This window comes from Microtus pennsylvanicus, chromosome 1 (assembly GCF_037038515.1).
Source record: "Microtus pennsylvanicus isolate mMicPen1 chromosome 1, mMicPen1.hap1, whole genome shotgun sequence".
NCBI classification, from domain to species: domain Eukaryota; kingdom Metazoa; phylum Chordata; class Mammalia; order Rodentia; family Cricetidae; genus Microtus; species Microtus pennsylvanicus.
The window spans coordinates 149,355,467-149,371,555 of NC_134579.1; the positions used below are offsets into that span (position 1 = coordinate 149,355,467).

The 16,089-nt window shown below is 45.3% G+C and overlaps 1 protein-coding gene across 3 annotated transcripts; it reads right to left on the reverse strand.

The window, feature by feature from the left end:
• Window positions 1-1,397: 1,397 nt before the first annotated feature.
• Window positions 1,398-14,743, reverse strand: Znf264 (zinc finger protein 264). Of its 3 annotated transcripts, none has more exons than XM_075992438.1 (4): window positions 14,343-14,725; window positions 11,229-11,355; window positions 9,396-9,482; window positions 1,398-5,545 (listed from the first exon to the last, which is right to left on the reverse strand). In XM_075992438.1, exons 1-4 carry the CDS (start codon window positions 14,367-14,369, stop codon window positions 3,993-3,995), a joined length of 1,794 nt encoding a protein of 597 aa, XP_075848553.1. In that variant the 5' UTR covers window positions 14,370-14,725; the 3' UTR covers window positions 1,398-3,992. The 3 variants fall into 3 exon arrangements, with proteins under 3 accessions (XP_075848553.1, XP_075848569.1, XP_075848562.1); XM_075992454.1 differs by having other exon boundaries at window positions 1,409-5,545; window positions 14,070-14,743; XM_075992447.1 differs by lacking the exon at window positions 9,396-9,482 and having other exon boundaries at window positions 1,409-5,545; window positions 14,343-14,705.
• Between the last annotated feature and the right edge of the window lie 1,346 nt (window positions 14,744-16,089).

Genomic DNA, 16,089 nt, shown 5'->3' on the forward strand with positions numbered 1-16,089 from the left:
GGAATTAAGGGAACAAAAAGGAAGAAAACATCAAAAACTAAGGGGGCACAGAAAGAGAAAGAAGCCATCACTCCAGGGTCTCTTTGCATTTCTCACTGGCTGAGTCAACTGATAAAAGTCTAAATTGCTGTGAAGGGGTGGCAAGCTAGCTCAGAGGGTAAAGGCACTCATTACCAAACCTGAGAACGTGAGTTTGATCCTTGGAGAACACATAGTGGAAAGAGACCAGACTCCTAAAAATGGTCCTCTGCCCTCTACAGGAGCACTGTGGCATGTCCTCCTCCCAGACAATCAAGTATAATAAAGAATTGCTGTGGCATTGCCTGTATACAAAGATTAACCATGGCTTTAAGAGAGTTATCTGAAGAGCAATATATACATATATATATATCCACTTTTAATTTTTATTGCTTAGGGTTTTATTTTTTTTCTTTAGCTTTTCTTTGAAACGGGATCACTCTGTAGCCCAGGTTGGTCTGGAATTCACTATAAAGCCCAGGGCTTGTCATGTAGCCCCTGGATAACTAGGTAGTGCAAGCTGCCTCAAGCATTACACAATCCTCCTGCCTCTGCCTCGTGATTGCTAGGGTTGAAGGCACACTACATTTGGTGGCTTCCTCCTCTTCTTTTTCTATGGAGAGAGGGTCTTACCATGCACCCCAGCTGGCCTGGAACACATAGGTTCACCTGCCTGTTTCCTGAGTGCTGGGATTAAAGATGTGCATGGTTAGTGCCCACAGGGATTATTTGCAAATGGAGTTAGGGATGGCTGTTAGCCACCATGCAGATTCTGGGAACCAGACCCAAGTACTCTGCAAGCACAACAGCGCTCTTAACACGGAGCTAGCTCAGCTACAGGGCTATGTCTCAGACCTTGTCTCAGGAAAAAAAGATCGGAACTACAGAGCCACACTAGGGAGAGCTATTATCCTCTGCTTGATTTGGCTTGGAAAATACTCCTTATTCAAACTGCGTGGTGGTGGCGCACACCTGTAATCCCAGCACTCTACGGGCAGTGGTAGGCGGATCTCTGCGAGTTTCAGATTACTGGTTGATGAAGTGATGTTCCACAACAGCCAGGGCTACACTGAGAAACCCTGTCTTAAAAAAAAAAAAAAAACCACAGAGGCTGGGGAGATGGCTCCGAGGTTAAGAGCACTGACTGTTCTTCCAGAGGTCCTGAGTTCAATTCCCAGCAACCACATGGTGGCTCACAGCCATCTGTAATGAGATCTGGTGCCCTCTTCTGGCCAGCAGACATTCAGAACACTGTATACATAATAAATCTTTAAAAAAATATAAAAACTTTAAAAAAAATCTAAAATTGTCTGTGCACATATGATGCTGAACGTGTATAGGGGGACATGAGTCAAATAATCCCAAGGTGACTCCAGAAACAGTATTCTAAGGTTTTCCTTTATTAAAGGGGAAAACTCATGGAACAGGAATGGGGATCCAACCTCAAGGTGTGGAACATAGGAAGAAGAGAGTGAGCTGGGCAGGACAGCGGCCTTTCCAGCCTCTTAAAGGCCATTGGCTGAAGGAGGTTCCCCATGACCTCCCCCCTTTGTCTAAATAACAGAGTTCCAAACCCAAAACAAAACTATATACACTAGGAACAGATATCAAGTATAAAATTAGAATTACAACCAGCATAAACAATAATAAGCAAGGAGCATATGCTAACTGTTTTAATAATCATTCTCTCCTAAGGAGTCTAAGTCTTGTATTAGAAATGGCTTGGCTAGCCGGGTGGTGGTGGTGCACACCTTTAATCCCAGCACTTGGGAGGCCGAGGCAGGTGGATCTCTGTGAGTTCGACACCAGCCTGGTCTACAAAAGCTATTTCTAGGACAGGCTCCAAAGCAACAGAGAAACTCTGTCAAAAAGAAAGGAAGGAAGGAAGGAAGGAAGGAAGGAAGGAAGGAAGGAAGGAAGGAAGGAAAGAAAGGGCTTAGCTAGATCATAAGAGGACGGTAACTATGACTAATCTTCAGCCCATCGAAGGTGTGAGAAGGGAAATAATATTACTTGAGTAGGCAGGAAGTGCAATGAAGCAACTTCCAAAATGTGCACTAGACGACAGAGACAACTAACTGGCTGCTACCTGGGCAATCACCCAAAGTCATTTTGCAATGTGGAAGCAACCAACTTTGGTTAAGGCCTAGAGTAACTGACAGACCATGTTCAGAGGCAGGAAAATTTTCAGAACCCTCTTACCCTGTCTTGGCAAGGTTTGGCAGTCTTTCTTCTTGTATCCTACTTGTCCTGTCCAGACACTGTGCACTTTGTCAGTGGCCAAGGCATGGGCAGTTCCTCGCCCAAAGGCCAATTGTGCCAAGAAGAAAACAAACTCCAAGTGGAGTGCCTGGTGCTCAACACTCTCTCAGGAATAGATTGATGCTGCCAGGAGCAATCCTGTCTCACGTCAACAGAACCCTAAGTTATTTAAATGTCATATTCTACAGCTCTTTGAAGTAGTTGAAAATTACCTATCTATGCAGAATACAATCTCTATGTATCTGAAGAACCTAATTAGTCTGACTATAAGTATGACAAACATGAATGACTTATTGACCTATAATACTTAATACCTGTATAATTGAAGACTAAGTCAGAATATTTAACAATCTTTAAACAACTGTACAGTAAATGAGGACAATGACCTCAAAATGTAAACAATGTATTAAGTATCTTGATCAGAGGTAGAAATATATAATGCAATATGATAAATATTCCTAAAATTATATCAATATACAAAATATCTTAAGCAGAGGTAGAAACGTGCATGCATACAATCTGACAAAATAACTCTGCATAGGTGTACAAATATTGTAAACAGAAATAGGAGCACAAATATAATTTGAACTTGTATCAATATAAACATAAATCTATACGAATGTAAATTGTCCATAAATAATAGTTTACAAGTGTTCACTCTGTTACTCAGTATTTTTAGTGTAAGTTCATACTAATCTACCTATTATCCCATCCAATTTTTCCTCTTTTTTTTTTCAAGGAGATCTCTGGGCTGACACAATTTCCACCCCAACTCCCAACCCTATACAAGTAACAATTAACCCCTAAATGATGTCCCTAGCCCTGAGGACAAGCTTTGCTGGGAGAGGGAACATTATCTTCTAGAATTGCTCTGAACCACTGAGCTATCTCACAAGAGTTCCCCACCCCCACAGCATTTTGTTTTACCCTGAGAAATGTCTGAGTCAGCTGAATACACAGGCTTTATGATTTGTATCCCACAAAAAGGGGCAAAAATTTCAGCTGTATGCTATGAGGACGCTGTGTATTCATGTGATTACGGGGTAGAGATGGCTCAGCAGTTAAGCTTACACACACAGGCACAAACACACATAGTAAGATACATCTTGGTAAAGGAAAAAAAAACTATTGGAATTTTCAAAAGTACAGACATACTTAGGAAAGTTATGGATCCTCATTCCCTTAAATAGGAAATATTTTCATGACTCAAATGCCCCTTCATAAAAGCTACAGATCTTAAGAATAAAGAAATTATCTTAGGACACAAAAACATACACACATTTACAGGCTTGTTCCCAGCTAACTCCTGTAGTAACTGAACGGCAACAAATGAATACATAAGACACAAAAAGGACGGAAGGCCTTGTACCTCTGAAACACCCACTTAACTCCAAATAAGCTAAGGAATCAATAATGAAGTGTCAGAGATTTGGCAGGGAGGTCTAAAGAGACCTGTTTTTATTTTTGTTTACATCTATTCCTCTGTAAACCAATTCCTGAGCTAACACTGCAGTGTAAACTAGGAAAGAGATGCGGCTGAAGCTTTTCCTATAAGAAAACAAAACAAAATTCCAAAGCCCCAAACCATGGGTCTCTTTCCTGGGTGAACTTTCAGGTGAAAAATACGGCTATGAACTGGGTCTGCTGCTGATGTTGGTCTTCGGATGATGGAGAAGATTCTGCAACAGGAGCTTTTTACTCTCTCTTTATAATCAAGACACTTGTGGAGTTTCTCTTTGGTATAAACAATCAGATGCTGAGGAATTTGTTTCTTGTGACAAAAGATCTCCCTCAGAGGTTACACTCAAGAAGTCTTTGCCTAGAAGGAGTTCTTGGAGGGTAACTGAGGTGTGCATGGTTGTGAGAGGTCCCTCATGCGACACACTGGCACGGTTTCTCTCACTGTGCATTTTCTGATGCTGAGCGAGGGATGAGCTGCGGCTGAAGGCCTTCCCACAGTCACTGCACTTATACGGCTTCTCCCCAGTGTGGATGATGGCGTGGCGAATGAGGTTTGTGCTCCAGTAGAAGGATTTCCCACACTCAATACATTCAAAAGGTTTCTCCCCACTATGAATCCGCTTGTGCCTCGTAAGACCAGACATGAGGGCAAAGGCCTTCCCGCACTCGGCACACTCATAGGGCCTCTCCCCAGTGTGGATGCTGAAGTGGCGAATGAGGTCTTTCCGATTGCTAAAGGCTTTCCCACATTCTTTGCACTCAAAGGGCTTCTCGCCAGTGTGGGCTCTTTTATGCAAGATGAAAGTAGAGCAGTGGGTGAAGGCTTTCCCACACTCACTACACACGAACGGCTTCTCCCCAGTGTGAATGCGCTGGTGCCTCTTGAGGTAGGACCTGTGGTTGAAGGCCTTGCCACACTCGAGGCACTCAAAGGGCTTCTCCCCAGTGTGGATCACATAGTGGTGGACCAGAGCTGCGCTCTCCAGGAAGACTTTCCCACACTCACTGCACTCGTATGGCTTCTTCCCAGTGTGCGTTTGCTGGTGCCACATGAGGTAGGACCTGTGCTTAAAGACCTGTCCGCACTCAAAGCACTCATACGGGTCCTCCCCACCATGACTGACGCAGTGCCTTAGGAAACCGCCCCTGTGTCGAAAGACTTGTCCACATTCTGTACACGCGAACGATTTCTCTCCAGTGTGTCTCCTGCCGTGCAAGACAAAATTAGAGCGGTGTGTGAAGGCCTTCCCACACTCGCTGCACGTATACGGCTTCTCCCCACTGTGGATCCGCTGGTGCTGGGAAAGGTAGGACTTGCGGTTGAAGGCCTTTCCACATTGCAGACACTCGTAGGGCCTCTCCCCAGTGTGGATCATCTGGTGCTGAAGGAGATGGGTGCTCTTTATGAAGGTCTTCCCACATTCTGTACACTCATAGGGCTTCACTCCAGAGTGGATTTTCTCATGTGAAGCAAGAAGGTTTTTCTTACTAAATGCCTTCCCACAGTCTCTGCATTTGAAGACCATTTCCTCTTCCTCCTGGATGAGCGTTGGACACAATTCCTCAGCTGTCCCTACATCATCTAGTATAGGGCTCATTTTCTCAGGAAGCTTCTCCTCCTGGGCCTCTGTCTCTTGTATGAAGGGCCTTCCCTGAACTTCCGATGCATCATCGTGGCCTTTGGTTGGCACCCACTGCAAGCCTCTTGGGGTTCTTGGTGCTGACTGTTCCTGGAATGAGGTTGCCTCAGACAGCTGTGGCTTAGAAGTGGTAGGTCCTAAGTCCTTGGGTTTTCCATTGTCACCTAAAACAAATTCAGCACACAACAGGGATTGTGAGAAATAACATAGGAAAAACCAAAACCATGCTAATGAAAACACATGACCACACATGATGTGGGAGTGTCATATATCAATCTATTGATTTCATTGGTTAAGCAATAAAGAAACTGCTTTGGCCCCTCATAGGTTAAAACATAGGTGGGAGGAGTAAACAGAACAGAATGCTGGGAGAAAGAAGCTGAGTCAGAGAGTCACCATGATTCTCCCACTTCAGGCAGATGCAGGTTAAGATCATTCCTGGTAAGCCAGCTCATGGGCTACACAGATTATAAGAAATGGGCTAGTCCAGGTGAGAGTTAGCCGATAAAAGGCTAGATATAATGGGCCAAGCGGTGTTTAAAAGAATATAGTTTCTATTTCCATCCATAATCTGCTGGCTTGGTGGGAGCCTAGCCAGTTTGGATGTTCACCTTCCTAGATATGGACGGAGGGGGGAGGACCTAGGACTTACCACAGGGCAGGGAACCCTGACTGCTCTTTGGACTGGAGAGGGAGGGGGAGAGGAGTGGGGGGAAGGGGAGAGGGGTGGGAGGAGGGGGAGAAGAGTGGGAGGAGGGGGAGAAGAGTGGGAGGAGGGGGAGAAGAGTGGGAGGAGGGGGAGGGAAAGGGGAGGCTGGGAGGAGGTGGAAATTTGTTTTTTTTCCTTTATTCTTTTATCAATAAAAAAAAAACAAACAAAAAAAAACAAAAAAAAAGAATATAGTTTCCGTGTAATTATTTCGGGTAAAGCTAGCCGTGCGGGCGGCTGGGTGCTGGGGACGCAGCCCACCGCTCCTATTACAACACACATACGCCCAAGAAGATAAAAACAGTGCCTCTCTGGCTGCTGTAAGATCTCCAAAGCCTAGGTTAGCAGTCTTTTCCCTGGTCCTTGGATTCCAATGCTGTGAAAGGGAGATGTTGAGGGAAGACTGGGTCAGGGCTAGAGGAGGGCCTTTCACGGAGTCATTCTCAGAATTACAGGCCGCATGTGGCTTGTCAGAGTGAGACTAACACCTTGGAGTAGAATTCCTCTAGGTGACGCACCTAATACTGTCCCCAAGGAAGACACACAATAAATGACGAGAAAGAAAGCACCTGGGGGAGCCTCAGCTTTTGTTCAACACCATAGGAAGTAACCTTCAAGTCCCAGAGGTGTCCAGAATTCCTTTTGAAATTCATTATGGATTCCTACCATTAAAACCAATAAGTGGGTTTTTTTTTTTTTTGGTCTTTTGTTTTTCTTTCCAAATAAGTATTACTGGCCCACAAGCAATTTACACAGAAGAGATGACTCAGGAACAGACACAGCTATACAAGAAAGAAATTAACTGGGCAGCGGTGGCTCACACCTTTAATCCCGGTACTTGGGAGGTAGAGGCAGGCGGATCTCTGTGAGTTCGAGGCCAGCCTGGTCTACAGAGCTAGTTCCAGGACAGACAGACAGAGAAACCCTGTCTCATGGGGGGAAAAGAGGAGAAAGAAAAGCAGATTATATGATTAAAAGGTTTGGCTTGGACAGTCAGACATGGTGGTGGATGCCATTAACCCTAGCACTCGGGAGGTTCAAGCTGGTGAATTTCTGGGAGTTTGAGACCATTTTGTTCTACAGAGTGAGTTCCAGGGCAGTCAAGTCTACATAATAGAGAAAGCTGTCTCAAATATAAATAAACAAAAAACCAAGAAGGTTTCATTTGGGCTAGAGATACGGTTCAGAGAGTAAAATATTGCTGGTTGTTCATCCAGATGAGAATACAATCTTTGGTAGAGGAACGAGAAAACCAACTCCACAAAGTTGTTTTCCGGCCTTCACACATGTGCTACCCACCTCTAATAGTAAATTTACACACACACACACACACAAACATATGTGCACAGCAGATTATTCAGGAAGACATGGGCAAGGGATTGCCTTTTACTGTCAGAAGGGCTCTCATGAACAGAAGACTGGAAAGGGCAGTAGGTAAAATAGAGTTGAGGGTGGAAATTGGGAGAATAAGAAAGGACACCTTTGCCCTCAGTGTGCAGGAGGAAGTGAGAGGAACATTAGAGGACTAATGTGAGATACAGGCCATGCAGACCCCTCCTCCACACAGGCTACACAGGTGCATTACAACTTTCAAAGCATTCAGTGAACAATAAGCAATAAAGCCTTAGATGCATCCCCTCTGGCTCAGACGTTGATGCTAATACATCAACACATCAGGTGGTTATATATTCTCCAATGGAACCCAATGGTCAACGAGTGCTACCAATTTCCAGGGACAGATTGGGTGCAGGCTAGTAATAGGTGTTGATAAAGAAAGGTCTGCTCGGCCGGGCGGTGGTGGCGCACGCCTTTAATCCCAGCACTCGGGAGGCAGAGGCAGGTGGATCTCTGTGAGTTCGAGACCAGCCTGGTCTACAAGAGCTAGTTCCAGGACAGGCTCCAAAACCACAGAGAAACCCTGTCTCGAAAAACCAAAAAAAAAAAAAAAAAAAAAAAAGAAAAAAAAAAGAAAGGTCTGCTCTTCTTGAACACATAATGCAGTAACACATCCCAGCCCATGGACCCCGAGTAGACCAAATGCCTATTTCTTTAGATAAGAACTGGGGGACTGGAGAGATGGCTCAGCGGTTATAAACACTGACTGCTCTTCCAGGGAAACTGGGTTCAATTCCCAGCACCTATATGGCAGCTTACAACTCTAACTCCAGGATCCAACACCCTTACACATACATACAAACAGGCAAAGCACCAATAAAATAGAAATAAATTTTAAGGGGCTGGAGAAATGGCTCCATGGTTAAGAGCACTGACTGCTCTTCCAGAGGACCCAGGTTCAATTCCCAGCACCCACATGGCAGCTCACAAATGTCTGTAATTATAGTTACAGCTGATCAACACTCATGGCAAAACACCTATCACATTTAAAAAAATAAATTAAGAACAGAACTGGTGTTCCTGGAAGAGGGTATAACATCTCTTCCTCTTGCAGTCTGGGGGTCTGTCAGAAGATGGCAGGACAACCTTAAAGCCAACAGGTTGATGACACAACGGTCCCAGCTGTCCACACAGACACTGCATGCTGAGCCACTGAGTCTGGAGTTTGACGTGGAAGTTAATGCTTACTGTGGTGGTTAAAAGGGCAGTGTCCCCCATAGGCTTTGAATATGTGGTCTCCAGTCGGTGGCACTGTTTAGGGAGGCTTAGGAGATGTGACATTGCTGGAAGAAGCACATCTCTAGGGGCAGGGTTTGAGGTTTCAAGTGTCTTGTGCCATTCCCAGTGTGTTCTCTGCTTCCTTCTCTAGGCGCCAACTCTGTTACTTGCCAGCTTACTTCCCTGTCTGATGGACTCTTATCCCTCATGAAGCATAAGGCAAACAAACGCTCCCTTTTCTATGTTGCTTGGTCATGCTGTTTTATTAGAGCTCGTGACAAGGAAGCCAGGGTAGTTCAAGCACACAAAGGGGTCCCAAGAGAGCAGCTTATGAACCTGACTCCTTCCCAGAAGCAGGGACAAATGGGACAAGGCTGGGGAATCAGAAGGGCCAGATCACAGGGTTCCACTAATCTATCCTGAAGTGATCCACTAAGAAATATTCCAGCGGGCTGGAGAGATGGCTCAGGAGTTAAGAACACTTGGTCTTTCAAAGGATCTGAGTACAGTTCCCAGCACTCACACCAGGCATCTCATGGTGGCCTGTAACTTCAGCTTCAGGGGACCCGGTGCCCTCTTCCTGCTCTGCCAGCCCCTACACACCTGTGGCATGTACTCACAGACATAGAAATAAAAAGAGCTTCCCAGGAGACCCCTGTCCGACCTCCAGGCCCTTCCTCCTGGATTCTTACCTGAACAAGTGCTTTGGGAGAGGGACTTTGCCACTGCCCATGGTTCCTGCCCCTGTTCCAGTATCTTCAGTGCGGGAACAGGACACCCTTCAGGGAGAACAAAAAATCACACGAAGATATTGATGAAACAAGATAAAGACCCTCCATCTCACAGGATTTGGCCCAGACCTTGGAATGAAGCTACACAAAAAAAGGTGAAACATAACTCAGAAGCTGTAAGTTTGCTACTCCATACTAAACAGTTCGTCAGAAACCGACACTTGGCTGGTACAATCACTCAGTCGGTAAAGGCGCTGCTGCCAAAACTGAGTACAGAATGGGACAAGATCTTCACTAACCCCATATCAGAGGGCTCATCTCCAAAATATACAAACAACTCAAGAAACTGGACACCAAAAGATCACAAAATCAAATTAAAAAAAAATGGAGTACAGACCTAAACAGAGAACTCTCAACAGAGGAATCTAAAATGGCTGAAAGACACTTAAGGAAATGTTCAACATCCTTAGTCATCAGAGAAATGCAAATCAAAGCAACTCTGAGATTCCATCTTACACCTATAAGAATGGTCAAAATCAAAAACACTGATGACAACTTATGCTGGAGAGGTTGTGGGGAAAACGGAACACTTCTGCATTGCTGGTGGGAATGCAAGCTGGTACAACCCCTTTGGATGGCAGTGTGATGATTTCTCAGAAAATTAGGAAACAACTTTCCTCAAGACCCAGTAATACCACTTTTGGGTATATATCCAAAGGATGCTCAATTGTGCCACAAGGACATGTGCTCAATTATGTTCATAGCAGCTTTGTTTGTCATAGCCAGAACCTGGAAACAACCTAAATGCCCCTCGACTGAAGAATGGATGAGGAAAATGTGGTACATTTACACAATGGAGTACTACACAGCAGAAAAAATAATGACAACTTGAATTTTGCAGGAAAATGGATGGAGCTAGAAAACATTATTTTGAGTGAGGTAACCCAAACACAGAAAGACAATTATCACATGCACTCATTCATAGGTGGTTTTTAAACATAAGGCAAAGAAAGCCAGCCTACAAACCACAATCCCAGAGAGCTTAGACAACAATGTGGACACTAAGAGAGAATTACATACATCTAATCTACATGGGAAGTAGAAAGTAGAAAAAGACATGATCTCCTGAGTAAAGTGGGAGCATGGGGACCTTGGGGGAGGGTTGAAGCGGGAGGGAAGAGGCAGGGAGGGGAGCAGAGAAAAATGTAGAGCTCAATAAATATCAATTAAAAAAAAGAAAAAAGAAAAACCAAAAACAAACAAAAAACTGAGGCAGGACCTGAGTTTGATTCCTGGGACTCACATGGTGGAAGGAAGAGAACCAACTCCCACAACTTGTTCTCTGGCCGTCACACACTGTAGCATGCATGCATACATGTGTGCATACAAACATTTAAAATGTAATGGATTTTTTATTTTTTTCATTTCTTTCTTTTTGGGGGGAGGGGGTATTGACACAAGGTTTCTCTGTGGAACAGTCTGGGTATCCTGGGACTCATTTTGTAGACTAGGCTGGCTTTGAGGTCATAGTGTGATTTTGGGTCAGCCTGAGCTGCAGAGTGAGACAATCCTCCTTTTAAAAAGGTGGGGCAGGGTAGGATGGGGGCTTGCAAGATGGCTAAGTTGCTAGCCACCAAGCCTGACAACCAGTTTGATTCCTAGCACCCACATGGTTGAAAGAGAGCACTAGTTTCTGCAAGTTGCCCTTTGATCCACATACAGCATATGTATACCACACACTACATGTATACAAAATAAATAAAATATTTTTTAAAGTAGAGTAGAAAGCCTTACCCAGAGACACCAGGAACCCAGAGATTTCCAGCATCACCTCTTGGTACAGAGTCTTCTGAGCAGGGTCCAGCTGCCCCCACTCCTCCTGGGTAAAAGCCACAGCTACATCTTCAAAGGTCAGAGACACCTTGCCAAGTCAAACAGGTACAGTGTTAGCCTTGAGGTTCAATGAGAGGAACTAGACTCTGCCTCACTGAAACAGATCAAGAGCGATAAAGGCCCAAACCACACAGGTTACCTACGCTTCACGGTGGGTTTCAAGGTTCGGGAGATAATGCTTGGAGAACACAGAGGTGTAAGGAGAGAAGCGTCCCGATTTAAGAGTGATCAGAGGCTGACAGCTCACACCTCTTAACCCCAAAACTTCAAGACTGAAGGCAGGAAGATTGCTACTATTTCAAAGCCAGCCTGGGCTACACAGCAAACTTAAGGCCAGCCTGTGTTACATGAGATTCTATCTCAAAAACAAGAACAAAAACGAAACAGAAGAACTGGGCTGGCAAGATGCTTAGTGGTTAGGACACTTGCTGCTAAGTTTGCCCACTGAGTTCGACACCTGGAACTCATGGTAGGAAGAGAACCTGACGCTCTAAAGCCGTCCTCTGACCTCCACACTCAGGCTGTTACATACAGGCACACACATACACCCCATAAATAAAGTAAAAAACAAAATAAATAAATAAATAAATACAGGTGAAAAGATTACTGCTTCAGCCAGGCGGTGGTGTCGCACGCCTTTAATCCCAGTACTTGAGAGGCAGAGGCAGGAGGATCTCTGTGAGTTCGAGGCCAGCTTGGGCTACAAGAGCTAGTTCCAGGACAGGCTCCAAAGTTACAGAGAAACCCTGTTTCAGGAAATAAAAAAGATTACTGCCTCAAACAAAGTCAGAGGGACAGATAACAAAAACACATAGACTATGAAATGCGGACAGCAAGGAGTCTAGGAAATGAGAAGAATGGAGACGCGAAGGGGACACAGGACAGGCACGAGCAGAGCTTCTCCGTGATGCTCACAGCAACCGCTTTCAAGGCAGCCAGGCCGGCGCACTGAATCCGACACGGCTTCACAACTCCTGTAGGCTGTCCTCTGATCTCCTTACACATGCACGCATACACACTAAAAACTGTACAAACAAAACATTTCTATCTGACAACAGGAAATTTTAAAAATTTACTTATTTTTATGTGCACAGATGTTTTTACCTGCATTGATGCCTGTCTGTCTTTATGAGAATGCCAGATCCTCCTGAACTGGAGTTGCAGACAGCTGTGAGCGGCCATGTGGGTGCTGGGAATTAAACCCGGGACCTCTAGAAGATCTGTCAGTGCTCTTAACCACTGAGCCATCTCTCCAGCCCCGACAACAGGAATTTTTAAAAGAGAAAGTCTCCAGTGCTCACTATGAAAATGCTCTTAATTTCCCACAGCCTCTGCGGTCACCATCGTCAGATCGTCACATCACAGTGAGTGCCGGAAGCTAAAGGACCTTGGCCAGCTCACCAGGGGCCACATATCATAGACCGCAGGCAAGGATGGCACACTGGCTTAAGGTTGTTCTAAGAGTAATTCTGACACTCCATTAATCGCAAGGAGACTCTAAAGTAACAAGCTTATTCAAAACCAAGATGCAGAGCTGGAGAGCTGCTGAGATTGGTTCCCAGTAACCGCCCCCCCCCCCCCCCCCCCCCCCCCCCCGCAGTGTCTCCAGCTCCAGGCTTCGCAGGGCCTATTCTGGCCTTCGAGGGCACAGTACTCACGTGCACATACCTTTATGCTAACACATGCTATCATTTAAGGAAGATTTTTTAAAAATTTGGGAGTTTGTGGAGTGTTTCCACTCTTTTTTTTTTTCTCTGACAAACCCATTTAATCACCTCTGAAAAACACCCTCTGACATGGCTAGACAAAGCAAGGATTATAGCTGGCTTCATTACGAATGTACCTGAGTTGGTTGTGGCAGTTCACACCCGTAATCCCAGCTTTAGGGGATCGGATAAGGAATTTCAAATTTGAAGCCAGCCTGGGCTACACAAGTAAGACCTTGTCGAAATACAAGAACAAGAAAGGTACCAGCAGCTACTTGAGACAATGTCCCGACCAGCTTCCCATGTGGTCTAGACCTTTCTTAGGCCTCCTAGATTCCTAGGGGAATTTGACAATGAGACGTCTACCTTTTTCCTTGCAGGATTCTGACAGCCCTGCTCCTCATGTTAAGACACTTCAAAAATGGGGAACATGATGGTCAAGGATAAATAATACCAGGTACGTCTCCCTACTTAGAATACCCTAACCTTCAGTGACTTTCTTAAACCAGTATTGCTGTGCAGACGCCTGGCCAGTCTTGGTGGATCCTTACAGCACAGCAGGAATCCTAAGTATGACTTGACACCGTAGAGGAAGCAACATATACTCTTGCAACGGCTTACCTACCAATGACAATGTAAAAAACATGGCTCTCACCTCAAACCCAAGAGTTTATTCTGAAGCTATCCATGGTCCTGGAACTCAGATTTAGGCTAACCCAAATGCCATGTTCCAAACGATTTTGTTTTTGTTTTGTTTTTTTCTTTCTTTTTTTTTCTTTTTGTTTTGTTTTGTTTTTTCAAGACAGGGGTTTCTCTGTGTAGCTTTGGAGCCTGTCCCGGAACTAGCTCTTGTAGACCAGGATGGCCTCGAACTCACAGAGATCCACCTGCCTCTGCCTCCAGTGCTGGGATTAAAGGCGTGTGCCACCACCATCCGGCAAAATGTCATTTTACTGATTTTTGTTGTTGTTGTTCCAAAAGTTATAAGATACAGAACAAAGGACATAAATAACGATAACTTTTCAAATACACTCACTTCAGGCAGGTAGGTTAGAGCCCAGTGGAGAAACCTCTGCTATGGGTGGCTAAAGACTGCCCAAGATAATTAGTAAACAGGCTCTTGACCCGCAACATTCCAGTCCCTCCACAGTCACTGGCGTTCTAGCGCAGCTTCCTTTCGGAAATTCCAGTTCAAACCGAGCTTCTTTCGGAAGCATCCTTGGCCCCAAAAGAATGACAACAGTAGAGTTCCACCCAGGGGGCCTTCTCGGTTCCCTGATCAGTGATTTAAAGCTCACAGTCCACTAACCTGCGGGTGGCCCTTCCAGGCCGCCATAGTTAGACTCTTTGGGGGGAAATCGAGCGCCTTGCAGGCCTAGGCTGAAGCTCCCAGAGCGCATCCGGCCTTAGCCGGGTGACCACGGAAACCGGCTGTACTCGGGACCTCGGGATCTTCCGTGGAAATGACGAACCTGCCCGAACCGTTGCCCTTAGGGCGAGACTGAGAGGTTGCGGTCCTCAGGAGGACCAGACCACACAGGGTCGTGCGGGCTTCCGCGGAAGTTTTACGTTCCGGTCCTTTTCGAATCCCGCCACAGGCTTGGAAACTGACCCTAGATTCCCGAAGTTCAGATAACTTAAGCCCTTTGGGAACCGATGTGCTGAGGCAAATGGCGTCCGAGGCGAATAACCGGGAGTGCGCTCCGTTCTGGTCTATTATTGGGCCCGCGCGCAGCATAGTCTTCTGGGTAATGTAGTTTTTTTTATTTTTTCCCACTTGTCCGACCAAACGGGGAGCGCATCTAGAGTAAAAGGTGCACCTAGTGTGAAAGGCGCTCAAAGGTCCCAGTTTCCCTCAAATGCGGGGACATCTAGAGGACGGAATTTGTGGGGGAGGACCTAGGAACAGGGGTAAGACTGCTGTTGTTCATCCGGAGAAATTTGGGAGGAAAAAGATTTGCCCATCTTAGGGTTCCTGCAACTTTATGTGGATCCTGTTGCGCAGCTGTTCTTTTGGTTTGTCTTTTTCAGATACTTCCTACCAAGATCGTTTTCTGAGCTGGAGACAGAAAATGAAGCTTAACATTCTTCGTGGGGAATTCATCTTATTTATTCCATCATCCATCCTTACTGCTCTAGATGTTTTGTGGCTCAAAACAGCCTCCAGAGAGGCTCGGACTTCAGGGTCACTAGATCATTGGATTTGCTGTCTCCCAGTGTGTGAAGGCTGCAAGGATAGGAGGTTTAGGGGCCTCAGGGTTAGTTTGATACCTTTCCAAGATAGAATAGTAACGGTGTCATATATGCAGTTCAGTACTGGAAATGAACCTAAGCCTGAGCGTGTAAATTTGGGAATTGTGAGCCCGATGTGGTTGCTCACACTTAGAGTCCCAGCATTCAAGACAGTGATGCAGAAGAATTGCCATAAACTCCATGCCAGCATGGACTACATTGTGAGTTTCAGGTCAGCCTGGGCTACAGAGCTCTCTCTCTCCCATCTCTCTGCTCTTTCCTTTCTGAGGTATATAAACTCCATATTCTCAACTTCCAGCCAGGTATGGCCATACTTGCCTGTGATTTTGTTGGACCCTTGAGTCCAAACACCAAGGAGGAGTCGCTCCCAGAGACCACCTCTCATACCACAGCTGATGTAAAAGCAGAAGATTTTATTAAATCTGTCATGACAGGGTTTTCCAGCATTAGAGGCCAGAAAGACCCCGAATAGCTGGTACAGACTACTTTTAAAGGAAAAAGCCACAGAAGCAATGCAGGGGAGTGTCTGGGGGTTGTTCTTTGACTATTATAATTGGCTTATTCAAAAGGGCTATTACCAATAATTGGCTAGAGAGCGGTTGCCAGATCAGATGAGGTAAGGGGTCACTTTGACCCCATTTCCCAGGGACTGAGTCAAAACATACATGTGGGTAATTGTTCAGGAACTGAGTCAACATCTTAAAGATTATCTTGCTCCAATTTCTGGACAACATTCACAAAGACTCAGGGAAATGGAAAGTTCTGCTTTTTTATTTTTATTTTTTTTTATTTTTACTTATTTT